The sequence below is a fragment of the Necator americanus genome, chromosome III (assembly GCF_031761385.1).
Source record: "Necator americanus strain Aroian chromosome III, whole genome shotgun sequence".
NCBI classification, from domain to species: Eukaryota; Metazoa; Nematoda; class Chromadorea; order Rhabditida; family Ancylostomatidae; genus Necator; species Necator americanus.
In genome coordinates this window covers 7,900,672-7,927,973 of record NC_087373.1, presented here as the reverse complement: position 1 = coordinate 7,927,973, position 27,302 = coordinate 7,900,672, and the positions used below count along the sequence as shown (strand labels likewise).

At 40.3% G+C, this 27,302-nt stretch overlaps 3 protein-coding genes across 7 annotated transcripts; 1 reads left to right on the top strand and 2 right to left on the bottom strand.

Annotated features, from left to right (window-relative positions):
- Positions 1–3,154: 3,154 nt before the first annotated feature.
- Positions 3,155–9,905, bottom strand: RB195_008916 (uncharacterized protein; the record flags this gene model as incomplete). 4 transcript variants are annotated; one of them, XM_064195661.1, is made up of 9 exons in its annotated part: positions 3,155–3,229; positions 3,330–3,436; positions 3,776–3,933; positions 4,316–4,399; positions 6,189–6,271; positions 6,329–6,361; positions 7,616–7,629; positions 8,470–8,701; positions 9,294–9,905. In XM_064195661.1, 9 exons carry the CDS (start codon positions 9,903–9,905, stop codon positions 3,155–3,157), a joined length of 1,398 nt encoding a protein of 465 aa, XP_064046806.1. The 4 variants fall into 4 exon arrangements, with proteins under 4 accessions (XP_064046806.1, XP_013296257.2, XP_064046807.1 ...); XM_013440803.2 differs by lacking the exons at positions 7,616–7,629; positions 8,470–8,701; positions 9,294–9,905 and having other exon boundaries at positions 6,329–6,541; XM_064195662.1 differs by lacking the exons at positions 6,189–6,271; positions 7,616–7,629; positions 8,470–8,701; positions 9,294–9,905 and having other exon boundaries at positions 6,329–6,408.
- An 829-nt stretch (positions 9,906–10,734) lies between these two features.
- RB195_008915 (uncharacterized protein) lies at positions 10,735–14,324 on the bottom strand (the record flags this gene model as incomplete). The annotated part of the gene is made up of 5 exons (XM_064195660.1): positions 10,735–10,949; positions 11,205–11,337; positions 11,564–11,713; positions 13,481–13,621; positions 14,205–14,324. 5 exons carry the CDS (start codon positions 14,322–14,324, stop codon positions 10,735–10,737), a joined length of 759 nt encoding a protein of 252 aa, XP_064046805.1.
- Positions 14,325–16,039: 1,715 nt separating this feature from the next.
- On the top strand, positions 16,040–27,207 carry RB195_008914 (uncharacterized protein; the record flags this gene model as incomplete). 2 transcript variants are annotated; one of them, XM_064195659.1, is made up of 25 exons in its annotated part: positions 16,040–16,155; positions 19,708–19,745; positions 21,275–21,391; positions 21,586–21,604; positions 21,649–21,675; positions 22,033–22,144; positions 22,219–22,345; positions 22,455–22,532; positions 22,624–22,744; positions 22,814–22,964; positions 23,027–23,227; positions 23,294–23,435; positions 23,537–23,643; positions 23,753–23,863; positions 24,773–24,939; positions 25,052–25,199; positions 25,288–25,371; positions 25,424–25,528; positions 25,677–25,818; positions 25,895–25,996; positions 26,063–26,208; positions 26,541–26,672; positions 26,730–26,808; positions 26,866–26,978; positions 27,037–27,207. In XM_064195659.1, 25 exons carry the CDS (start codon positions 16,040–16,042, stop codon positions 27,205–27,207), a joined length of 2,856 nt encoding a protein of 951 aa, XP_064046803.1. The 2 variants fall into 2 exon arrangements, with proteins under 2 accessions (XP_064046803.1, XP_064046804.1); XM_064195658.1 differs by lacking the exons at positions 16,040–16,155; positions 19,708–19,745; positions 21,275–21,391 and adding an exon at positions 20,063–20,148 and having other exon boundaries at positions 21,586–21,675; positions 26,730–26,978.
- Positions 27,208–27,302: the final 95 nt, after the last annotated feature.

Sequence of the window (27,302 nt, the reverse complement as noted above, 5' to 3'; positions counted from 1 at the left end):
TTCTAAGCTTAAATATGCCTTTATTTCCCAAAGTGTATAGCTCCATTCTAATCCCATTGCGGCTCTCTCGCTGGCGTCTGCAGCATCGCTGCTTCAAGCTCTACATACTTTACGAACTGAACTCGGGTCAAAGCGACCTGAATCACGACTCGAAGTGGCGCGCTGGGACCCGTATACATCTCCGCAGACTTATTGGATCTAGTAAAAGTCTCACCTCGATCGTAACCTAAAGACCAGTGCGACCGCTTGCGGAATTCCATTAGTTTTCAGATCACTGTGATGACCTGATCCCGTACGACAGACAGCCAACGAGATACGTAGCCACAATTGGATAGGGATGTCCGTAAGTTATAAGGACCTACTCGAAGATAAATATTCTCTTTCTATCTACCTAAGAGCGCTTATTTATGACGAAAGTGGATGAACCTCGTAAATGACACGGGTAAAATGTGGTTGGGGGGAGGGAGTGCACTCAAGAGCGCCCTTATTTTTTGGGAATAAATAATTAAATCAATCGAGGCCCTAATACCTAAGCATTAGTCTTAGAGGATCTATAGCATGTTAGCTAATGTTACCAAGGGAAAAAAGTAAGATCGTCGAGAAATAAGGGCGCCACTGAGTGTCTCCCCCCTCTCCCCACTACATTTTTCCCCAAATGGCACTACACTTAATCTAGGCTATAAACGACGTCCACCAGCCGAAATTACTCTATGACCTTACCACGTGATTTTCTAGGCGCATGTTTCGAAAGACGAAATTCCATGTATTAGGAGTACCTAAGGAATGAAGTAATGTTCTTAAGGTTCCTATTAAAATAAATAAGTTATTCAATCTGGTGAAGAAAATTCGACATTTAGTGCTGCTAGATGTATATCAGAAATCTTTCCTGTACAAGAATATCCTGCACAGCTTCGGTGTCAAAAATCAGCTCATATACAACCGCTACTCAACTATTGACAGCCTTAAAGACAATATTACTTTCCAGGTATCTCTAATACTAATAATGGGTAGAAGTATAAAAAGAACGTATATTGGAAGAAACGAGGTTGAACGTGGAACCGATGGAATGTACGCCCACCACCACTATCGGCGGCGCCTTGCAAAAATCAATGCGAAGCAATGTGACGCCGCCCAACGCAGCACATGTGCAGGTCATATTTTATTATATATATATATATATATATATATATATATATATATATTAAGAAACCAAAGTCTTACATTCAATATCAGTTATGTAGAGAATTTCAATTTTATATATGAAAAAAAAACAGATAAAGAACAAGTGAAATATTTGCTTCAACATACTATCAAGCCTTTAGGTGATTCTTGCATTGATAAAGTTGGAAGAGTACCTTTCAAAATCATCTAAAGGTTTGATATTCAAAAAGTACGCGATCACGTCAAGGTATCTCATATTACTGATGGTTCTGCAAGAAAAATTACTAGTCTTAGACAGCTCTTCAGAAAGATAGAATTAGTCAAACTCTTTGCAAACGCTTGCCACAACCATTTTCAGCCAACCCAATTAGCCGCGACGCATCTGTTGGCGAGCAGTCAGCACCCACTCGTTCGCTCTACCCTCTTGCTTAGACAATGCTAGAGTTGGTGGACTAATATTGCCAAACTCCCCAGAATAATTGTGAGATCTATATTACTGACATTTCAAGGCATTAATGAAGGTTTTCTCTTACATTTCTTCTTCGATCACAGCTATTATGAGAGATAACATCTCCTCTTGTAATCTCATAATTTCTTCCTCGAACCAAAGTCCCTCAAGAACCGATCCCCTCAATGTTAGTTTAAAAAAAAGGTTTTGACCATTGTTCCTCTTATCACAGTATCTTTCAAACGCTATATTCCTCCAAACTACAAAGAAATAAATTCAATCTATCGTCGAAAATAAATCCGATCATCGTGCAACATGGAGTCAGCCAGATCTTCACGGTTCCTACAGACTTATGTCGTTCATATTCAAGCATACAGTTGCAAAAAACATTCCTTCCTATACTTCGTATATATCTAGTCTAGAACTTTTCTCAAACGCTTTTAAATTCTGCGGACATTCACTGAGCGTGTAGAATCGTCGAAACCAATGTTGTGATGTGTACGCCCATCCTCTTTTCTCCTTTCTATTCCAAAAATTTTTCTTCTTCCAACCAGCACCACAGGAAACAGATAAGGTAACGGTAACGGTAAAATCCCACAGGTAGGGACCTCCTATTAATGACAGCGCGTAAAGGTTTTGACGTGCTGCGGAGTCCACAGCGGAAGCGTAAAGTTCATATAGTAGATAGCCGAACTCAGCACGGTCCCGGTCATCTTTCCCAAATCGTCGAAAAAAAAACAGCGTAGGAACCGCTTTACTTCCTACGAGGTACGTTAGAACACGCTTCCACTTATATGTACTTCTCCGGTCTCCTCAGCAGCGAATCGTCTCACTTTAATAGGCTGGTGAGACACGCATAATCGATCTTCGACCGCTCGCTCATGGATGAGGCCCGTGCACAAGGGTGGCGCAACTGGAATCGTCGTAAAAAAAAACGGTGTCTTTCACGCCGTTTTTTACGACCTCACTTTTTGCGACGATCAGAGGACAGTGAGCTAGGTTCCGCAATCTACTTTCCGAACTCTACGCTTCCGTTGTGGGTTCCTCACCATGTCAAAATCATGGTACGCTGTCTTTAAGGAGGGGTCATCAGAAACGGAATATCGTCTTTTTCCCGTGGGTAATAAGACATTTTTTCAAGATGTTTATATCCTTTTGTATCTTTTATCACAGTTCCTATTCTTTAGCTGTACTATTTCACTAAAGCTACACTTACATACAGTTTACGAGAACAGTGCACTCCGTTCAAAAATATGACTAAAGAACCATTATTGTCAGAACAATAGTGTCGCAACATAAGAATTTATCACGCTCATCATTGCAACGACATAAAAGCAGCTCAAAGCATGCAGAACAATCCAAGATTTTAGGAATATTTTATCACAGTATTTTTTCCAAAAACAGTAACAACGGCATCCTTTATTCAAACGAACTAAAGCGCGGCAGTACAAAATGCGGTTGCATACACAATAAAAACCTCTAGAAGTTTCACATCATCCAAAACGAATCAAACAAGGCACAGACTACTTTCTACACAAACACATCTTATGCATCTTTGATTTCTCCTGCCACTGCTATAGCCTCGATTTCAACTAGTGCTTTCTTCGGTAAAACAGCAACCTGAACGGTACGTTTCGCAATGGAAATGGAAATGGATAGTGCTTTTTAAGACCACCAAATGACGTCAGATGATAAACAATGTTAGACTCTAATCTCCTACCTGATAGGCAGCTCTGGCTGGGTATTTCGCCGTGAAATACTCTTTGTAGATGTCATTGACGGTAGTGAAGTCATTGATGTCAGCCAAAAGAACTGTAGTCTTTACCACTGAATAAAAAGAAGGATACAAAAGAGCACGAATATGGAAGCCTTTATGACAACATCCTACACAATCATCAGTGTTGCAAAATAACAATATGTCTAGTCCCAAAAAAAAACCTGTTCAACAGAACCTATGGTTTTTGCTTACCACTAACATTACACGAATAACAACCAGAATAATTTGTTCCATACAGGCAGCCGGCTAGCCATCTGCCTGCTGTAGTTATGGCACGGATATTCCACAACTTTTAAGGGATTTGCCTACCTGGATTTCATCGATGGTTGATTATCATTCCCGACAATTTTTACTCATATCGTCCTGAAAAAAGTGGATAAGGAACTCACCGTTTCCATATCCAACTCCAGCCGCCTTCAAGATCTCTCCTATGTTTTTGAGTGATTGATGTGCTTGCTCTTTTATACCATTTTTCAGTTCACCAGTCTTAGGATCCAACCCCAAAGAGCCACTCACGTAGATAGTGTTGTCAACGCGAACAGCTTGGCTAAGATACGAGTTATTCACGAACATGCGCTCAAAAAAAATCTGAGTAATTGAAGAAAGCATAAAAGACCAGCATATTTTACTGAAATTATTTAAGGGCTTAGAGTTCAACTATCTGCTTGCGAATCATATACAATGATGTCCGCAAAAAGACTTTATTGAATTGAACTGCTGTCATTGGACACGTCAATTAATTCGAGGAAATGCTTCTCGCAACAACCTCTACAAAAGTTACTTCATCTAAAGTTCAAATGTATCAAAAACTCTCAGAGATATAAAATAATCGAAGAAAGAGTGTATATAAATGGTCAACAGTTAAATTCGTGACCAGCATAAATCTTTTTTTTTTTTTTTTTTTTTTTGAGAAAAGCTCAATTTAATACCTGTATGGACCAACAGCTGCTGGAGCATTTGCAGTGTGAATGATGTGTCTGGTGATTTGGGCCATCTTCTCAAGAGAGCGCTTCCTTAAAAGAAGAATAGTACTAGAACTAGACAATGATGTTGACATTATTCATGAGGGTCTTATTTAAACTATGTCATCCGTCCTTCTAAGATCGAAATTAAGGCTGAATGCGTGCGAGCAAATGCTATCGTTCAGCATTAGTCTGGATAAAAGTATACAGCATCGCGATGTTATCTTATATAAATAGATAGCAATAGCGTTCCCGATAATCTGCTTGCATGCATAAAGTTCATGCAAACACGAAAAACTACCAATTAACTGAGAATCCCAACAAAATCGCATAGCAACATTCTAATCGAAACAACGTCACTTCTGTCGGTTGCCACATTTTTATATGCGATTTCATGAGTAAAGAAGTAATTTAGAAATATCACACGGAAGTAAAACAACTTCTTTCCTCTCAAGAAACACTTATCAAGAATTTCAGAGTGTCAAATATGAATTAATTGCAGCGCCCAAAGTACACGTGCAGTTGCCCAAATCAATAGGGATCGTCGCAGCCGTTTAGATTGGTATGCTCGTTTCTGCACGTAAGTATTCGAGTCCTCTGTGAGGTGAATATTAGTAGGCAAAAACGGGGGTATATCAAATTCCAATAAGACGTCATAAAAGTTAGAAGATTAGTAAGCAGAAGTTAGAAAACACTTACTCCAATTCGAGTGAATTTCAGAAAAAAAATCTTAATGAACACATCGTGAAATTTCCTTTCATTAAACAGTAAATGTTGGAAAAATTTGCTTGTTTTCGATAGATTCCTCGTTAAAATCATACTCAAACCAAAGTACGTTTGTAATGCTTTTCGAGAAAGTTTCAAAAAAAAAATAAATGAAGAAAAATTGGGAAAGAGTCCTGGTAAGAGACCGCGGCATTTGCTCAATCTTAATTCTCCTTGTTAGTTCTAATTCTTTTGACAAACAGAAGATTGCAACTGGACTGGGCGTTGGACTCAGCGCAAACAAAAATATCCCAACGAACGAAGGAAACTAAACCATACTTCAGAAATCGCTTGTGAGCTTATACAGCATTCGAAGTAAAAAAATGAAACATGAGTTTATGCATATTTTCTTTTGGAATGAGTTCATAGAGAATTCTAATGAGCAAATGGGAAATTTAATAAAGTAATGCTTTGCGAAATACGAGTAAGATCGGAGAAAAAAACCAGCACTCAATCGTGAAAGCTAAGGTAGATGTATGCAAACATGTTTAATTTTAGCGACAGAATAAAAGGACAGGCAATTTGTCCAACGGAGCCCGTCGATAGCTGAATATATTCCTGCCGTTCTGCTTAACATAAGAATTCTCCGATATGACTTTGGTAGACATTTTATATCACCTCACACAAAAAAGCAGTAATGATAGAATAGATTAGAATCACTGCAATTCTTGAACATCCAACAAAAACTGAATGCTCGTAATTTGAATGTCCTCAAAAAGTGTATTTGACTGAAACGAGGCAACCGATAAGCAACATCGAACGATTAGAACGAAAAATCTGGTATGGAATGACACTGAATGCTCCTTATCAAGCAATCATGCAGATTCGCAAGAAGAAAAGAAGCGAAAAGAAGAAAATATCATTGCATCCCTTTCTTATCGCGGTATAACCAAAGACGTTCGTGAATGCATTAGTTGAAAGACACTATCACACAAACAGATTATCCCACTACATAGAAACCCTGGCATTGCCTATGCGTCTTTCGCGGACGATGGCCGGTGCAGCTCAGCTCCTGCGGCATCGATCAGCAGATCAGTTCACGCCATTTGTCTCCCTCCGTACATGTAATATTCACTTTTCATCTGGTGCTGAGTCGTCCAGCGCTTCGTCGGACTTCCGTTTAGGCAAGCCAGGTGGCATAAGCGGCATTTTTCGCACCTACAATATTTCGGACGGTAGGGAACAGTAGAATACGACACGGCATAACGAACTCACATCTCGACACACCCGCACTCGCCTATCAATACACTGAAAATGACGGCATAAAGAATGCGGTTGCTTACGATGAGCATCATGATAAGACACGATCAATGTGTTCGCAGATAGGAAGAGTTTCCATCCACACACTTCAGAACCGGTCTTTCGCGCAATTCTTATTCGTGTATATTCGAGAACATTCTGGTCTAATTCCAGTTCTCTCGTTGGCATTTTTCACTCTTACGATCACCATCAATTAATTTTGGATGGGCAACAGATTAGTATTAGCAAGTGTAGGTCATGAACGCGTGATCCTCGAAATCGATAGTAGAGTACTTTAAAATGAGGCTAGACCAAAATGCTTTAATTGCGCAAAAGAAATAAAGCAATCTTAAGGAAAGGGAAGACATCAAAGAAATGTACACAACTGTCAACGAAACCAGCTCATCACTTGTATACATAATCAAAACTATCCAGCAAAAATTAGATTTTGTTTGTCCAGCATAATATATAAGCAAGTTGTCGATAACGGCGGTCAGTGGTGGAAAATTTGAGAGCGAGACCAATAGCTACGAGAAACATCAGAAAAATTCGGGTTTGTTGATGACGTACATATAATTGGAAGCGCCAAAACAAAAAGCTTCATCGTTGCAGTTCTATCCTCATTCGCTGGTTTTACAGAATTCACACTGGGTGGTAACGCCTCCTGTTGTTTACCGCTCTACAATCGTAGTATACTGTCTACATGAAAAAAACACTGTGCTTTGGAGATAAACATCTTAAGCACACATATTGGCAATGCAGTTAGTTAGTCACAGCCAGCTTACAGCCGGCTTCGATCGATTTCGAGAGAAATCGCACAGTTCCAAGGCGCTCAGAGTGGCAGTGGAGCTAGCGCGAACAATTGATTCCCGACTGAGTGCAGCTCTAGATTGAAAAAATATATTCAGTGACGACCCACCAGTACCAATATAGCTGCTGCATGACTACTCTACTTGCGAATGACAATCTTCAAGTCCTCCAGCAGAGTTCGGCGGCTCCCTGCTTTGGTGGTTACTGAACGGTCACGACTGAATGTTCAAAAACCACCAAACCCCAGAGTCACCAGACTTCCCCGCTGTGAACGTTGCTGACAACCTGAGATTCTTCCGAAGATATAAGGAAGTCTGAGGCTCACTTTAAATAACATTTTGTGAACACGGTTCTCCAAAAAATGAACTGAATAACTGAAAGTATTGTGAATTCTGGAAACTTTTCCTATCACAAGCAAGGGAAAAATTACATCGAAGAATTGGAGCTACAAACCAAACTATATCTGGCTATAATATCGAAAGGACGTTCCTCGCCAGAACGACCGGCACATCAAACAAAGCAACGAGTCAACGAAACACGACGCAACATAAACACTGATTAGGCAGTGTCCTTAAGAAAGATAAGGCGAAAAATTACATTCAATCATTCATTTCCTTCAACAGTTTAACTGATCGATGTTCAGGTTCATACCACACTCACATTGCAAACTGTCTATAAGGTCAAAAACAAGAACAATTACACATTTGATCTTCATGAGGATCGATAAGAATATGTAGCTTAAGAAAGGACTCTTTTGATAAACTAATTAAAAGAAGAAATAGTAAAGAACAGAAAGGTTCTGATTCCAGCAACACACAGTAGCTAATGAACGAAAATCCACTTCATATAGGACCATAGTCAAATTATATTAAGAATGACACTCTTTCGAGAAAAGATTAGCAAAAGGAAAAGATGTTTCGTGCCTGTTGCGGAATTCCAATAGTAAAAATTAAATTTAAAATGATGACGAATGAGCACCTATACAAAACGAGATACTGAGCTCATGTAATTTTCGATAAAGCGGCCAGTAACAACTAAAGTCAACACCAATCAACAACATTCAACCAAAATGTTTCTTTTTATAATATTAAATACGTCATACCTAACAAAGGTAGAGAAGCTCTGGAAATCGTAAGGACAAAGAAAATAAGTGGGCCACACCAATGTTTACACATATCAATACAAAAATAACCCATACATCACACCGAAAACTGCAGAACAATATTGACCCGCAAGTAGCATAGGACTAACGTCTTCGAATGCACACAATCAAGGTTTCTTTACCACCTTTTTTATGAGCAACATACGTTGTTTATGTGCTTCGGTGGGTTGCGGAGTGATACGGTCAGGGCGGATCGGAGCCGGTGCACCGAAGACGTGTACTGATGCACGGGGTGCTGACGGCATCTTATACACCATATCGAGCACGAACTCCACGTCACGAGCTTCAATTCGATGGTTTCCACGATGCTTCACCAGCTTGCACACATGGCTTACTAACTCATTTATGAATTCATCGGTGTAATCGCATAGCATGTCCTACAAATAGTCAGTCATAGTAGTTTTGTTTCTGAATCGATGTTTTTTTTTTTCTGAGTCGAACTCATACGCATCGCCTAAATGATCGGCAGCAATTCAAAGTAGTGCGCTGTACTGTAGTTGTACTCCAGAAAATAAGTTTTCCGTAAAACTCCATAGGGTACTCGACGAGGACTCCACCTCTCTTAATGGAAATGAACTATCGCATGATAACTACTCTACGCTTAATACCCTCTCAATATGCATAGGAATCCCCTACATTTGATTGGTTAGGCTGTGAACTCTGCGGGAAGCCTTGGAAGAAAAGAATGAGAGGTTTGATGTTTGCGTAATAGTATGAACATCAAAAAGATGTTCAGAACTTCAGTGAACTTCCTAGAACAAAACAAAAAAAAAATCACCAAGTGGTTTTGTTCCCGTACGTGCAGAACAAGCTGGGGAAATTTGACATGAATGAATTAGTAGGAGTCAATAATCCAAAGTTTCGTAGTGATTTACGACCAAAATTTTGGTTAATTAGGAGAAAATGACAAAAGGAAAACTGAAAAAACACTGAACGCCTGATGCGAATGAGAACAAAGTTGGAAATTACCTTCACCACGTCGTCAAGTACTGTATTTGCACTAGTTTGTCGTGCCAGTTCGTCGATACGCATACGATCCATGATAGAACCATTAGAGCTGGGGGCTGCTAGCATTGGCTGCACATTGGCACCTGGTGGTGGTGGTTGACCTCCAGGTAGGGGGGCAAGTTGGGCGCGAGTCGGTTGCTGCGGAGTCTGTCGTGGTCCCATTATGGGAGATGAGGAAACATGAATTTGTTGTTGTGGTGGTGGGCCGGTATGTACGATTTGCATGGTGGGTTGTGGCGCACTGCTAACTCGCATCATTTGTGCTGGTTGGCTCATCACTGGCCGCTGAGCGATTTGATGAACAATTCGTTGTTGTGGTGGTCCATTTGATTGCTGTTGATATACTTGCTGAACTGTTCGCATTTGAGGTGGAGCTGGTTGACCACCTGCTCCTTGTGGATATGGCACAATAGGAGCACGGCCTTGTTGTTGAAGCTGAACACGAATAGGGCCGCCTCCAGGTTGAATTTGTTGCTGTTGTTGTGGTCCTCCGCCTCGAGAACTCAGAGCGGCGATTAGATGCGATGGTCCTCCGGGTTGGTTTGGTTGCTGTACTTGCTGCCCATCAGACATCACTCCTACAACAATTCCTTATTCGGTTCTGTTCTCTAGACACTTAGTGTTCCGGAATATACTAGTGAAAGGTACCCATTATAATGCAATAAAAACACAGGAGTATAGAGTGTCAAAATTAAGACAGCAATAACACCCGAAGTGGACAAACATGACATACAAGATCAACGAAGTTCGCATAATTTCTAAGCTGTAGTTCAGCACAACTAAAAACTACATAGTACGGTAGCGAACAGGATTAGAATAAGACCCCCAGGAAAAAGACACAGTTCAGGTAATCGACGAACTCATGCTTTTTACCACCGTTGTCTGGCTGATACAGGAAAAACTTTCACAGCAAAGAATTCTATTCAGTGTTGGTAATAATGTAATCATCTCAATAACACTTTCTCCAGCCTTTGCATTTTTATGAGAGCTTTTTTTTCTGGCTTCTGAACGGTGACTACGAGATCCTCAGCAGAATGGTTTGTTGTGGAATTTGTCACATACACTTCTGCATTAGCAGTGGATACAGCTAAAAACAAGCTCTAAGAAGTTAACTCTAACTCACAGTGACATAATTCTAGGAGGAAAATTCCAATAATACCAGTGTCACGAAAAAAAAAAACCTACTCTTTTCAATCCTTTCAAAACGTATATGTAACCGTAACGACTTACAAAAACTATGTTAATAACTGTTCATAAGTGGTCAAACTAAACCGGTATATGACACTAGAATATTTCTAACAATTTCTTCATAAGCATCAAGTACCGTGAAATCATACACATGAATTGGAACGTGTGTAACATCCTCAATAACAACCTTTATATAACAACGATAACAATATCATTAATAGGCCGGTGTGACCTCAACAGGTTGCATGGGCGGAGGTACAATAGGGATCATGTCCTTCTTTTCAACCTTATGCTCGGAACTTGGCTCGGTAGGGTTGACCTCCGGCATGGGTTCTAGGATTTGGACGTGGTCGGGAAGAGCGTTCTTTGGTCCCATTTGGCCACGAGGATCATGAGGCAACATGATCTTCACCTTGATTCCGATTACTCCTGCAATTTAACGAAATCCGCTAGCAGAAGATAACTACACTTTGTCAGAAAAATACTTCCAACAATTACTATCGGAATGAGTTGCTTCGCATTTTACCTAAAGACGCTCGAAAAGTTGCACGCTCCACAAATTTCAAAGTAGAGATCGTTAACACCGTAAAGAAAGTTAAGGTGAACGAAGAAAAAGGTGAATTCCATCGACTACGAAACAACACTCCTTCTATCGGCGGTTTTCGGATTTACTTGAACACTCACCCTGACGAAGTTGCACATGTCGGACTGCTTGCTGGATGTACTCGGTGACTGGATGTCCTGAATGAATCATGAGCCCATCAACGAACTTCATTGCCTTAGCTCGTTGACCGCGAAGCTTTCCGGAGACAATTACCTAATGAACGAAAACAAGTACTAATCTTATTACAAAGAACAGAAAGAAATATATCACAAACGAAATGTTGGAGAAGCATGAAACCGAAACAGTTATAAAAACTGCACGGCGATTACAACCCCACATGGTTTTGCCCACCGGGGATTAGGTCAATGAACTTATACGTTCCTGCCCTGCCCAGACCCAGAGGCTCTACTTTAACCCGCAAATTAGTCGAGCGACAGACCTCACAACCCTGTGCTTGGGACTCCATTATGAATCGTAGCACTCCGTAGCAAGCACGACGAACCGCCAGTCCACCAACCAATTTATAGCGGAGGGATTCACACTGGGCAACAGCGCAGAGACCACGGTTGGACACCTTCTCAGCGTACAGCTAAAGAAATTAACATTATAGCAGAAGATGGAATGTTCTCATCACATCGAATTAGTTATTTAACCTGAATGAATCAATTATTTGTTTTTGTCGACAAATACATGGATACTTATCGTTCTTTCAAAAGCAACTACTCAATGCAAATTATAGTCACACTTGGCGCTCTCAATACTTCTTTTTTTAAAGGAAACTCTAGCTCCTGCAGAACTCAAATATATAAAAGACTAGGATTATCTCCAGTGAATAATTTGAGCACTTAGTAACAATAAAGTTTACGTGGCTTTGCACAAAAAAAAGAAAGATAAAAACGGAACTTCCTTCGAGCTCCACGATGTCATCAATAGTACAGATATGGCGGTTCAGTGCTTACAGCATTAAATGGGTGCATCTAATCAGGTTTAGTGAAAAACTACAGATACTTTTGAAAATAAAGTAAAGTAAAACCTAAAACACAAACACACAACAGCAAAATTCGGATCGAGCTAAGCATTGCGGTGATCAATCCTGTTCGTCATGCAAGCAGAAGAAACAAGGTAGAAAGAGAGGTGAAATCAGTCAAAAGTTATTGCTAATCTATTGTTTTTTAGACATTTATACGTCGTGGAGCAGAGAATAAACAATAGATTCTTCAACTTTCTAAAAATCGAACCTCTGCCTGTCCGCCAACTTTTGAGCAAAACAAGTTTTGATGATTCAATAATTCCTTTCAATGATTTATTCCTTTCACAGCTTTTCTTTTTATTGAAGATTTATATCCAAGGTTTCAATTTCTGAAACATCTTGCAACTCCCACATTAGAAGTAGCGTTGGAGAATTTTAGAAATAAAAAGAGCTCCATAAAATTCCGCAACGTCGTGAAAAAAAAACAAGTTCAGGGAGTTTTTCCATAACCAGTAAACTATGCTTCTCTGGAAAGAGATTCAGAAACACAACGAAGATTTCACAATTTCAGAGAAAAAGCACAGCGTTGGTGGAGTATTGATCACATTGGATAATTTCAATTTTTGATTGAAGAGCATAATTGCTTCACAAGTCCCAGAACTGTAAGAAATCAGCTGTTCAGATAGAAGCACTGGAGGACATAACTGAAAACAAGTCCAAAGAGTTAAAACTCAACTCTTCAAATCGTTATGGAAATGTGAAAGGACAAACATCGTACCAGAAGCAATATTTTCTTTGAAATCAGGAGTCAGAATAGTTGCGTTTGTAAAGGAGCTGCTGGTATGTCTTGAGAGCTGGCATATTTGGAAAAAACAGAAGAGGCAAGCGATGCTACGAGGGGCGTTTCAGTACATTAAACTAGAGCAACACCTTGACAGGGAAAATTTTAGTTTGGAAATATCATCACGAAAATGCTTTCTCATTTACACTTTTTACAAATCCTAAAATCGTACACAGCAATCGAACAAGAGTGGCTAGTTCTTTCGACGAATTAACCCTTTACACTCCCATGAAAGTAAGCAGACTGGGTTTTCAGACTGAAGTGAAAAGGAAGTTCCTCATTATGACTTTACAAGCACTTTACAGCTTTCATCTTATTAATCGTATTGATACAGTTGATTTCGTAAGGTAAAGTGACCAGCATGATTCCACTGAGATCTGGATTAGTAATTAGGGAGTGAGGAGCCTTGGATTTTGGCAGCGATAATGAATTTTTCCAAATTACCCAATTTATCTTGACTTGGAACCACTTACAGGTTAGACGAAAAAAAAGTTGAAAAGATGAAATAACAAGTCAAAGTAATAAAAGAAGAAGAACTGGTTAACCTCAACAGATCCTTCTTCAAAACCAAAACGCTTCTGCACTACAGAGGTCAACTCCTTGATGCGTCGCCCACGTTCGCCAAGAACCGATTGGGTGCGGGTGGCCATGATGATAACTTCGGCACGAGCAGGAGTGCGACGGACCTAGAATTATGTCTAGCATTAATATTGGAATTACTATCTTTCAAATGGTGTGGATTTTCATTTCAGCCCAAAGTTAGAGCACTTTTTTCAACGAAAGTAACGGTTTTTCTTAAAAGAAATGTTCAAAACGAAAAAAAAAAGAAATGAAAACACTCCAACTTACAGGTAGCTAAAGAGTTTCAAGGATATTCTCTCTCAAAAATATGTCAACTGAAGTAAGCTAAGAATCTTGTCGCAAATTTTACACCTGTTTTACCTATAAAAAAGTTATTGTGGAAGGAAGGTGCGGGCAGAGCACCTAGCTTTTTCATCAAGGCCAAAAGTTTCTATTGAGTGTTTAGGTCTTACAACAAAAGTAGGCACAAAAACGTCGTCACGTTGAAAAAAGAATTTCTGATATACCATGAGATCTTCAGGTATAAGTTTTCATTAGTTAGTTGAGCAGAATGATATTTCAGCAAGAGGAAAAATGCAAAAGAAAACCTAGTGCATAAAATAACGAAATATCGAAAGAAGTAGCTACAGGTAAAGGAAAAAGCAAAAAAAAAGCAAAAAAAAAAAACGAAAAAGGACTGAAGGCTACCTCAACGCCGGAATAACCATCTTCGGCGAGCTCTTTCATGAGAAAATTGTTGAGCTCAGCCTTAAAAACTCCATCCAAAACAGCCTTCTTTTTCTTTGTAATTTGCGGAGCAGTTGCCATATTTGCCCTCCGTTCAAGATACCTGCAAAATTTGGTGAATAACTTGATGGCGACAAGGACCGAATCAACGAATTAAGCAACGAGTGGCTAAATAAACTATGGTGAAAACATTCCATCTCAACCTTTCTCTATTGATGAAAATAGATGGGAATACGGGATAACACAAAATATGCTCTCAGTCTAAAGACAATATCGCGTCATGTATGACACATATTGACCAACATAAGTGCTCACAAGTGCAAAACAAAACGATATAAAATAGCTCATCATATTTCCCTTATCATATTTCAACTGTTACCACGAAACAAGCAATAACAAGCAATAATAGAATTTGCACAGGTACTAGAATAAGTTAAATTTTCAACATGTGTTCTAGCTCAAAGGAGTAAAGACACCAGAACCGACGAAGTAGCAACCAAACCCAGACACCTCAAAAAAGGCTAAAAATCAAGGTCATACAACTCCCTCCAGGTTGAAAGCTTTACTGCAGAAGCTTAGAAAATCGGAGAAAATCCAAAAAGTCGCGCTTCGAACAGCTATAGAAAAGTCGAAGTATTTCGCTGCTGAAACCAATACGGCAGAGAACAAATACTCAGCCGACCTTAACCACCGTATATATTTCTGCTCAAGGCCAACACCTGCTGTTGGAGAACTCGTCCTCGTATTTTTGATGATGACCTCATTTCAGTGTTGGTGCTGTGACCGAATTGCCGTCGAAAACCCTACCATTGTTAGGTTATATGTGCAATAAAGTGTTCAGTTTATCCCTTACAAGTAGTTGAGCTCGAAGTTCGAGCTAATCACCTCCGTACAATACTGGATTGGAGCTCGAAAGTCATGCCGATGACCAGAAGCGGTCTTGTATGTGTGGCATTATTGATTTATTTGTATCTTAATGTGAAGATTTTGATTTGTCTCGTTTCTACCGTAATTATCTTTCGTTTTGATCCAAGGTTGAAATTGTTGGTTGCGAAGAACAACAACTAGAATTGCTGATAAATACGGTTTTGTTTTAGTGAGGGAAGTAGAATGGCGTTTCCCATGTATATTCAACATTTCTGTTTCGTTATTCAGGATAATCTTGTGGCGCTGGCAGAGCGCCTACGCAGTTTTCACTATGCAAATTGATTAATTCATTATTGGCGCTGATTTGCATCACCTCCTGTCGTTATAGAGGAGGCGAGTGTACGGCGAAGCAAAAAAGTGCACGCGTATGTCGTGCGTGCGTGTTTAACCAGCGCATGGTGACACTTAGCAACGCTCGATGCGAATAGCAAAGATTTTAGAGCGTGTCAGAGTCCTTGGATTCTTTCAAATATGGTTTATATAATGTGGTCAGACAGTACTAGACTGTAATAGCTGATGTGATCCTTTGTATCTGAGACCCTTCGAAAACAATCTTCAATTTTTGCCCCTAGGTAGCTCGGAAAATCCCACGAATCAACCATTGGTCTTTACATTGGAAAGGTCCGCAAACGCTGTCGAGAAGCCTAGCAGTCCATAAGTATAGTAGAGTGAAGAGGACACGATGCACGGTGCAGTTGCCCAAGCGGTTACGATCGAGGCGGTGCAGTTAGGATTGAGTGAGAACCCTTGCTTTAGTCGGGTCAGAACGGCATGAATCACGAGTTTAGTTGCGGTGCATTTGCGTACGTGATCGAAACGGCGCGGTGGAGGTTGCAAAAGCCGAGGTAGGAACGTCGCCAACTTCAACGATGGGTGGTGCCAGCGAGGGTCCCACTACGCTCCCAGCCGCTACTCTCCACCGAAGCGCCTCGAGGAAAGCCGCAATTGCGAAAACGCTTACGCAGCTGCACCGTGCTTCATGCCGGTTTGGCCCCATAATACATTTATGGAGGTCCGGAAATACAGTTTAGTTTAAAAAAAAAACAACTTGGTCTTTGGTGCGATATCGTGTTAGTAGCTACGTAGAAGGCGGGACAATTTTTAACCTATCGAGTAACGAGTAACTTCGAACGCATCAATGTACCACAACTAGTGGTTGGGTTGGGCAGATCTGCGGTTTGGTGGTTATTAAACGTTCACAATTGAACGTTAAAGGCAGCGTATCACGATTTTGACGTGGTGCAGTAAATAGAGTGAAAGCCTAGAATTCGGGTTGTACATTGCGGAAAACAGTGTGGCTCCGCTTATTTTTCCTCTTGTTATCGTAAAAAAATGACGTGGTAAATGCCGTTCTTTCCTACGAAACCAGCCTCAACATGCCGCATTCACGTGCGAACTGTCGAAAACCAGTGAGGTCTGGACAGTGTATTCAAAAACAGAGCGTGTACATGGCGTCACGTTTTAACGTTCTCGTAGGAAAAAACGTTCTCCTGCCGTTTTTTTTAACGACGATATGGAAAAGATGAGCGGACCCATCACTGGTACTGGTTCCCGCAATCTACAACTTGAACGCTAGGCTTTCGCTGTGGTTTCCTCGCGTCACAATACACTGCCCTTATATAACCACCTTACCGTAGAATCGTCATATCGCGCAGCTGTGAACTCTGCTGGCAGCTTAAAGAAATCACCCCACGAATCTGGGATGGTGCAAGTCTCAGGTGGGTTATGCTTATGCAGAGTCGTAGATTCTGGAGAGAAGGATGATTCCGTCTATTTCTTCCTAATTGCCGTAAAAAATGGCCCGGAAGATACGACTTCGGGCGTTCCGGCGCGCTTTTTTCCACAACGAATTCGATTGAGTGCGCCAGGCTTACGCATGCTGCGCATCTTCCGGGCCTTTTTTACGGCAATTACGAAGAAATGGACGAAATCACCCTCCTCTCCATAATCTACGACCCGTATAGGAACTCTCCACCCGAAACTACCCCAGACTCGTGGTGTGATGCCTTTAACAGTATGAGGTTGTGGAGTTGGGTGTGATCTTACCATGCAGTCATCTACTGTAGATCAATCAGAGGCGCAACAAGATGCAGCAAATTTTCCACGAGGCAGTTTATCTCAATTTTTTCGCTCTTAAGATTATATGACTTGAATTCAAAGTTGTTGATTTGGACAAAGAAATCACCGGGTTTCACTTTCGTCCCTGGAAGTTAGCAGGCTCAAAGCCTGCACCTATCTCATCCAGCTATAATTGATTACATTCATCAATTTAATGATCAGTCACTCATTGACTGGAATTATAGCCGTTAATAACTTCTAGTTTTATGTAATGATGCATCATATCAGTTTATTTTACTCTTGGTAATTGTTTTCAGTCTTGTTGATTGGCGTAAGCAGATTTGTCTTCCTTATTTTCGAACAGTGATTATCTGGAACTCATGAATCATAAACGTGAGAGACGGAGCGGGTGTTGATACAAGACTTCTCTGACAGCATGGTCGATGCTTCGAAATCGACCCAGAGCCAGCCAATCCTTTCATTATTCCGAGATCGATAAATTGGTAGCAAACTTGTCTGAGAGGATAAAAACGTGCTTTGATACATCGGCTTGACTCTGCAAGTTACGTATTGGCCAATACGCGTTCACAAAGCCCAACAGTTTCGGATTGCAGTCGAACGCATTCCAAGTGGATTAATACACCAAGACTTTATTCTCCTTAGAGTTTAATGTGAGAGTATTCTCGAGTCCAAGTGGAGACTTTTACTGATGTTTTAGTAATATAACGGAATACAGGATACTATTTCATAGCATGTTGGCGCTTCGTGAATCTGTTCACTGATTTTTTAGTTAGGATTTGGACTGTCTAGAAGTTCGTGCCCTTTTTCTCCGGTTCATAAGTTGGCCATTAGTTACGACCTCAGACTGAGTGTATACATACGCCGAGATTCCTCGACAAGAGTATGACGATTTGTTTTCGACTATGTCAGTACAGAGGTAGAAGATGATGTGTGTGACAAAAATGGAAATAGGGTACGTTGCGGCCACCTGGGTACCATCTGGGTTTCGATGCCGGCTGTATGGGTGGAGTCAAAATCACCTAATCGCCGTGCTACGTTGTTGAGCGTTTACGGCATATTCGGTACGAGACGCTCGATTGCAGCCTTTCTTCTACACTTTTCAATCGATTCTCTCGTAAATAATTCGCCGCAAGCGCTCAGCAGCGCAACACGCATATCAGCTGATTTTGATCGTGCGGCTGCTGACTCAGTTAGCAGAGGCAAGGCTATTGTTGTGGTCTTTCGTTGTTGGCATTGACTACTATTACAGGCTATATCTTCATTTCTAATAGGTTTCGACTGTGGGTGCGCGATATTAATGGTGGTCGCTACTACTTCCACGTCCACAATCGATACCTGTCAGGAGTAAAACACGAACCGCTAGTGTTGGTCTGAAGATTCCCCATTAATGGTAGAGCTATATGCTAATGTGCGAGATAATCTCTGTATGAATAAGACGTTTTGGTTGAGAATATAGCATCAATGAGCAACCGCTGAGATTTTTGATCATTGCGATTTGTTACGGGTGGAAAACGTGAAGGAGAGCCGTAATGGGGGAGCTGAAGACACTAATAGAGTTCTTCAAAACAATACTATTAGTTAAATAAAGAAAACGCGGGGGAAATGTAGTTGGGGGACACTCAACTGGCACTCTTATTTCTGCAGGCTCTATCTTCTTTTTTTCTTTTTAATTAATAAGTCGAATTAAATTCCTAGTAGCTTTAGCCTACGTTTGAAAAACTACGTTCGAGTACATTTTCCGCGTTTCCCTTTTTTTCTACGCATTGTTGGAAATTGTAGTCTGCAAAGATATTGGTGTTTCATGATATATTCATGATATATGATGGTAACATTTAAGATGGATCCGCGAAGTTAGTGGAATTCGCTAAATAAACCCGTTATACATGCAACTATTTTAGACTTTGGGGAGGAGGGTGATTCCGTTCATTTATTGCCAATTTCCGTAGAAAACGGCCCGGAAGATACGGCTTCGAGTGTTCCGGCGCACTATTTTCTACAAGGAGTTCGATTGGAGCGCGCCAGCCCTGTGCGGCGCCGCATCTTCCGGGCCGTTTTTACGGCAACTAGGAAGAAATGGACGGAACCACACCACTCTCCCTATTCTACTATCCCGTATACGAATACTCCACCTGAAATCCGCACCACCTCAGATTCGTGGAATGCTGCTTTTAATGTCTAACAATGCCTAACATCTTACGGTACGAGATGTTTGGTCTTGTTTGTCTAAAGTGGGATTGAAAATATCCTCGTTTTTATTTGTGTACTTGAATTTTTCCGTGGAGATGCCACTTTCCTATCTCGTTCACAACCTTGCAATAACTGCAGGATATTCGTTCGTTTTTTTTTCGTACTCATTTTTGTTTTCAAAAAAAAATTATTGATGAAATGGTTGGTGGTATCTCATCAATGTTTCATCATTTACCACAACAACGGATCTGAAAGAACTGAACGGACACAGAGATTTAATACAAAACAAGAAAACACATTCTCAACAAGGTAAATTGCATTGTTCTTCTCCATTAATGAGAAAATCCGTAATATTTCCCACGGTTCCGTAAAAGACGTTTGAAGTCTTCGTTTGACAATATGTAGGATGAAATTGTTGAAGGCTTTTTTTCGCTTTGTAGTCCTAGTTTAGCGTTTTATAAAACATAGTAGATTCGTCATATGGGTCCAAGTAGTGTTGTGCTCTAGGCGCACATTTTTTAAGCATAAAACTTGGTGATACAGGAACTAGCAATTTTATTGAACTACAGGGAAGGTCCAAATGTAGTGAGAGAGGCCTCTGGAAATCATTCGGAGAGACATTCAGTATGGCTGAATGTAGCGCAGAGATAAAAGATCCGACAGTGTTCCGCTTGGAATCGCCAACCCCAATCGAACCTTTAATACCTTTGAGGTACTAAACCGCGCTCTTATTTCTAGAAGTAAATAACTAGATCAGTAGGACCGCTAAAACATAAGGATTTCTAGTCTAGAAGATCTGTGACATGAAAGCTAAGGTTACTAAGAGAAAAAAGGAAGATAGACCGTCTAAAAATAAGATCGCGATTGAGTGCCTCGCTCCCTCCTTCAACTACACTTTCTCTCAAGATTTTCATCAAGATTTGTCCTGGATAAGCACACTGATTTGATAGATTTGTTGGCCCCGCAAGCCATTGTATAGACCGAATACACAGCAACAAACTCCTACTATTCTGAATCAAAGTCGAACGCGCTAATGTATTGATCTCAAAGGGATTGCTAGGCGCTGAAAATTTTGTCTTTCTAATTTTTCTACTGGTCGGGACGTTTTTACACGTATAATATAGTAAAACTGTTTTCAAAAGCTGCTTAAAAAGCAACAAACAGAGATGCCTTCGCGTATAATGAGTGCTTGGTCCATGCAATCAGATACCTCGTTTGATGTGTTGCCCGCAGTGGTTTGCGGCTGCGGTAATTGCGTTACGTCGTTTTTGATAACGAAGTTATCGTCGCTACACACAGCTGTCATCAAAATTTGTCGGATGAGAGGATTTAGCGGTTGCCTCACATGTTTCTTAACTAACGGCATGTTCTTCGAGCGCTAAAAAGTCTACTTTAACTGAGACCTCTCCCCGATTTACCTTTAGTTCTGCATTAAATTATTGCTATTGCCCTTTATCGATAGCCTGTAATTTGCAGCTTTACGTAAAGTCTCCTTACTTCAGGTTTTCTAGAACCTACATATCTAATTGCACTAAAACAACTTTCCTGAACCTTTCCTACAGCTTATTAGTGGTAGCAGTGCACACATTATCTTCACAGATCTTTGGAATGATCTTAGTTTCATTCCTCAATTCTAATTCCACGATAATGAATAGAAATGGATCATCTGTTTGTGTGAGCCGCCAAACTACATGCCTAATGCTTGCCCAAACGAATTTAATTCAAGGATCCGTAATTGGTCCGACTTGTGTCCTCGCCTTCGCATCGTACCAATGAAAGCGAAAACTTCTTGGGTGTTCTGAGAAGAGTTCTTTGAAGAGGTCGTTATTGATTTTCAGGTTCACGAACATCCAAACCGCGAAATGAACAAACTCCCGCCGTGCTCAAACACAAGGCCGATTGTTCCGCGGGTGGGCGGAGTGTCGGATCGACTGCAATTGTGGACGAGATTGGAGGTGCCGTGTTGACGATATTGTGACCGCCTCATTTTTGCACTGGCGACTTGTTTGTACTTGTTTATTGTTTATTTTTGTGCAGTTCTGTTTATAGTGGCTATAAGATTTATTCTTTTCACCAGTGTTATTAAACATAAGGTTGATTTAGGGTCAAAGACGATAGTTGAGTCATGATTTGTTAATTGTCATTGCAGGATGGATGAAGGGAAAATAGTACTGATTGGTAATGAGTCAGATGTGCTTCATTGCGGTTACAGTCATGCTATCTCGGATGCTGGAAAGAGGTGGTTGAAAATCTGTCATTTGCACTTTTTACAGTCATTCTGATCCGTATTTAAAATCCCTATTCATGTGCAGTTGCAACTACTTGATTTCTTTCTTTTGGCTAAAAGAAGAAAAAGATCGAGTGGGAAATGTAAGACTGTCTATGCGTTCCTGTTTTTACGGAAATTTAGCAACATGAAAATTATATTACGCGTTACTTCTTTTCCGTTTTATGACTCTTTTTGGCAATTTGTTGTTTCGGTGGTGTACTTGTCACACCCTTTTCTTTTTTTTTTTAAAAAGAGATCCGATATGTTTTTTATTAACTAGTTAATATTCTTATGTAGTTATATTTATAAATGTTTTACTTTTTACAGATATCCCAGTGCTGTACACTACACACATTCTATGATTTTGAGTCAACTTGGTGTTGACGAAAATGTGATTCTGGAATTGTTATGCACATCTGCTTGCGATGTCCCCTTGAAGGTATGTCATATCGCTTTTATTTTACTAGAACCATAAAATTAGTTCATTATTCTATGGTAACATCCCTTTTTAAGGCCCGCCAGCTTCTTCTGGAGAATATGCCAGCTGGACATGACATGAATTCCCTAGCATCTTATTTACAAAGTAGCAAGCAGGCTTATTCTATGCAAGGATTAAGATTGCGAGTTGAACAGGACAAACGTGTGTTTCTACCATTTGTATCTTTTTTTTCGCCTAGCTTTCCCCTGTTTTCTCTTCAATTTCTTTTGGCCTTTTCTCTTCAATTTCTTTTGAAATGTCCATATTCAAGTGTTCGAGAGGGCGCTAATGAACACCAAAGATGCACTACTCATAGTATGCGATCCTCGAGACAAGGAACTGGGAATAGGTGAACAGGCTTGCTTTTTCTCTTTTCACTGTCGGTACTGTCGTATTGCATACGATTCGCTTATATTGTAAACAAACCAAAATACTACCAGGAATGGATGAAAATCAGTTTCTGGACTGGATGGCGCGCGAGAAAGCGGACTCACAGATGGTAGAGTTCTGGATGAAGAATGAGGCCGCAAAACCTCCTGCTCTTGGAGGCAATCAAATGGGGTTGGTTATTCAGTTTGTTTTGGGTTGGAAGCAAAATTCACTTTTTCGTCAATTCGAAATGAATTTCAGCTTTTTTCTGATGTGGTTACGGTTTGAAGTTCGTGAAAAGCGGAAAGCTGCGATGTTAAATAGACAACCGTTAGAAATTGAAGGGTTGTCTACTGATAATGATGACAACCCTATAAAAATTAAAGTTAATGATCAGATCATTTCGCTTCAGGTAGGTTATCTTCTCGCAGTTTCTTCTCTAACCGTTTTCCGGAGATAATTTCTTTTTTCCAGGGCATCTTTCGTCCTCTTAGTAATTATTACCCTTTGCCTTTTGAAATGAAAGGTGAACGGTATCGGTCAGTGGAACATTATGCATATGAAAAGTTGTTCATCGCTCTTAAACTGGATGACAAGTGTATTGAAAAAATCCAAACCACTGTTCTACCTGCAGATGTTGCTATTATGGCTAGAAGATACTTCAAGAAGCAAGAGGTTCATTTGCCATTTCCCTTTATTTCAAAACGAAATTGAAATTAGTTCTAATTTCTACATTTCAAGATTTCTGAGGCGACTATTGAAGCTAAAATGGCCAAAATGGATCGTTGGCGACAATCTGCAATGAAGCACAAAATCGCTCAGAATGAATATCTTCAGCAGCTTTTGCTGAGCACCGGAGATGCCCTTCTTATAGATTGTTGTGGTGCGTTTTTTTTTCTTTGAAATTATATGAACAAGGAGCGAAATCTTTACTTTTATTCTGCTAGTTTTCGCATTTCGCAATACACTTCTGTTTATATTTAGAAGGTGATCCAATGTGGACGTGTGCCTCATCCGAAAGAGAAATGCAACGATTGCTTACAAAACCGTATGTAGGTCCAGCAGATCTTATCAAATGGATGAGAAATAAGGTATTTTTCACAATGGAATCTTTTATTGATGTGTGAAGTTTTCGTTTTTCCTCTATCTTCCAATCTGTGATTGGTGATCTTTTAACCCATCTTCGGATTTTATCTTTAGGATGAGAAAACACCGAAGACTCTTTCTCATCTCGTTGGAAACAAAACCGGTTTGCTCCTTATGGAATTACGAGTGAAATTGGCGTCTCAAACAGAGAGCCGCATTCCACTTGTGAGTTATTCATCACAAATCAATAATGCACGATTAACATTCATTTTTATACTTGTCACTATGTGTAAGTTTTGTTCTTCAATACAGTAGCTATTTAGCACTTTTTTTCTGTTTTGTGAAGTCTAGGCATCCCACAATTCCCTTCAGCGTTATAATTGTTTGTTAGTCGATCGAGATTTTTTTAAACAATCGGAATGGATTCTCATGGGGTTTTGAAAGTTTCAGAATCTTTACGACAAAACAACGGTTTCATTTCTATTATTTGTGTTTATTGCTTACTTTTGCCAAATTCGTTTGCTTTAAATCTACTCTTGATAAGAGGCTATGCCATCACTAAATTCAACATCTCCATGCCACGTTACTCTTGGATAGCAAGGTTCTTCGAAAGAAACCTCAAACCACTTTCTGTTTTAATACCACGCGAACTACTTTTTCTGCTAGAGTTTGAACTCACCTCCGTTAGTGAATTTTGATGCAATGCTCCGAGCGAAACCGCAGGCCGTGTGTACAGAGATTGAGGAGTAACGATGCAGCCAAATGCGCTGCTATTCCGTACTGTAGCGTTATAATGCAGAATACAGATATAATTTTGAGAAACCAACATCTCAAAGAACTCCGCTGTACACTATATTAATATTCTAAAAAAGAAAAGGAAATTGATCCATAGGATTGCGCAGCACTGGCAAAGTGATGCCATTTAGGAAATCACAGCGCTCAAATGCAATAGTGTGCTAGTTTTGAAAAGTTTTTTTTTTCTCGAGTTTGAACGTGAGAAGCTTCTGAAGCACATAAAAGCACATTTTGCTTCATGAACTTGCCGTCGTTGAAGCTATTTCTTGATTAATCCTTCTTTATTTTTGATTAAGTTCAATATTAGCCAGTCGTCCAATTATGCATATGAATTTGCAGATATCTCACTTCAACACTGCCAGTTTATCTTCGATTGTCAGTGCAAATGTGATCTGTTTCACGGCAGAGTCTGTATTCCATCCACTTTACCCAGCTGAAATTCGTGTGGTAGACGGACAACCTCTTTTTGCATCGCCTGCTCATTTTGTTGCAAGTCAGGCTGTTAAGTGAGTTGCATATTGATTTACTGCGTCATGTATCCGATCACAATAGTCGACTATCTTCTACGTGTGAACAATCCATCTAAGTTTTGGGTTTATTTCTTTTTGTTTGCTTCAGATATCTCGGTTTTAACACTGAGGATGCCGAGTATGTCATGGAAACAGAGTCTTCTCTTGAGTGCTGGGAACGACTACACGAAACTATAGAAGCCAAAGGTCGTGGGCTTGAAAGGGAACAAAGCTGGTGGATGGAGAGGAGACAGAAGGTTGGGATCAAATAAAAATATTTTGTCGACACTGTATGGAAATTGTTTTTTAATCGTTTTTTCTTCTATTCATCATAAAACTGTTAAGGCTATCAAAGATGCGCTAGCTCTTCTGTTTGAACAGCATCCACCGCTTCTACGAGCACTCCTGGACACAGGAGATTCCATGCTGGTGTGTTCCAATGTCTTTAATTTCTTCGGTTGTTCAAAACGTTTGCTTCAAGGTTTATTGCGCAAGATTTTGCTCTATGGAAACTGAGTTATCTATTGGAATGCGTGAATCTGATCTTCGAGCGTGGTTGTATACCGTTGATATTTCAAGCAAGCAGGTGAGTTTTGATTTCAATTTTTTGTTTTAATTTTGTACAATCCCAAGAACAGCCGTATAGAACTTATAATGAACTTGTTCTTTGAAAGAATTTATTGTTACCACTATGTAATGCGACACTCCTCAAATGTAGCATATTTTGATTTTAGTTGCTTGAATTATGCACACGACCAATGGCTTTTCGTCCTTCTTATCTTGGCGGAAATCGTCTCGGTTTGATTTTGATGGAATTACGACGAGAGTTCGTGCTTCGAGGAGCATTCCCGCACACACTTCCTGAGCTTCCAATTAGTATGTCTTTTTTCTTTCTTTATTAACATGACATTTATATATCGCATGTATTTAAAGAAGTATTCATATATTTGAGGCGTTGATGTAATCCTTGGAACGGACTCACCAACTGAGAGTATGATGGTCAGCGAACCATTTGACATCTTATGTCCTGATAATTACACCGCGTTGTGGATTAGTTCGTGTTTATCACTCTGTGCAGTTTTTTTTTCCCCTACCGCTTCGAATGCAGAATGCTGTTTAGATCCTCTCTTCATACTGGCTAAAGAAAAGAAGGACGCAGATATGATGAACATTGCTTCATGGGTCAAAATACCGCCACGTCTAATCACGGTAGATGACCCGCGAATCAACGCTATGGTAGAAGAATTGTTGAGATCTAATGGAAGGGTAAGCAGAGATCTATTGAAATCTGATTGTATGCGAGAAAAGGGCGTTCTACTATGAACAGTCCCACACTTGTAAATTCTTGCAATGTGCGTGACCATTCTGCTGAGTATTTATCTTCTTTGACACTTGTTTACTGCCTTGAAGATAACATAAAGAATTTGACAAATAATCAGAGGAAAGAAAATGCAACTTTGATAGTGTTTGGGTTTTTTCTACTGTTGAAATAATAGTCAGTCACCTCACCAAAACAATTTTTATCATTAACTCGGTTCCTGTGCCGTGGGTGTCTTATTAAAAATGAAGTGAATAATATAAGTAGTTGTGCTTTACAGGCAAATGCTAGCCTGCGTTCACTCCCATCTGAGGACATGCGAGCTATATTTATGAAGCTGAGTGGTCTGCTACGCCTGACGCTCAATGAAGTGGATACTTACTACAATGACATGCAAACACTATCGGTGGAGGTTTGTTCCACATTATATCCTACATTGCTGTGTCAATCCATGTTAACTAATTTCTAGGTTAATCGTATGCAAGTAATACGCAGAGGACTTGAAGATACGCATGAGCGTGAGAGACGACCAGAAAGAGCGGCTGCAGGTCGCGAACGCTTTGTGGATCGGTCTCGTGACAAGTCACCTATTCCATCCCTACTAGGCATGTCTGTTGGACCAATGTCCTCGTCGAACCAACGTCGTGAGCGCGACTACAAGATTCCTACACGACGACGTAGTCCATTTGGAGATGATCGGCGGAGAAGAGAAAGAGAGGTCCACTTCTGTTCAGATTTCTTTCAAATCACATATTTTTGAGAAGAGATATTTACAGATTGAACGACGTGGCCGCTCTCCACCGCATCGTAACAATGATGCACGTAGCCCGCCTAGGCGAAAACCTACCACTCCACCCGCCCCACCACAGCCAAAACCGCCTAAACAACCTAAGCCCTTGGACCGGGAGCTTTCCGATGGAGAAATTGTCTCCTCGGATGAGGATTAAACGCAATGTATTGACTAGAGTTTTGCTATTTCTTACTGTTTGTGGTGTATAACATCGGCGGGTTACTTAGTACGAAACACTTCACCTGGACGTTT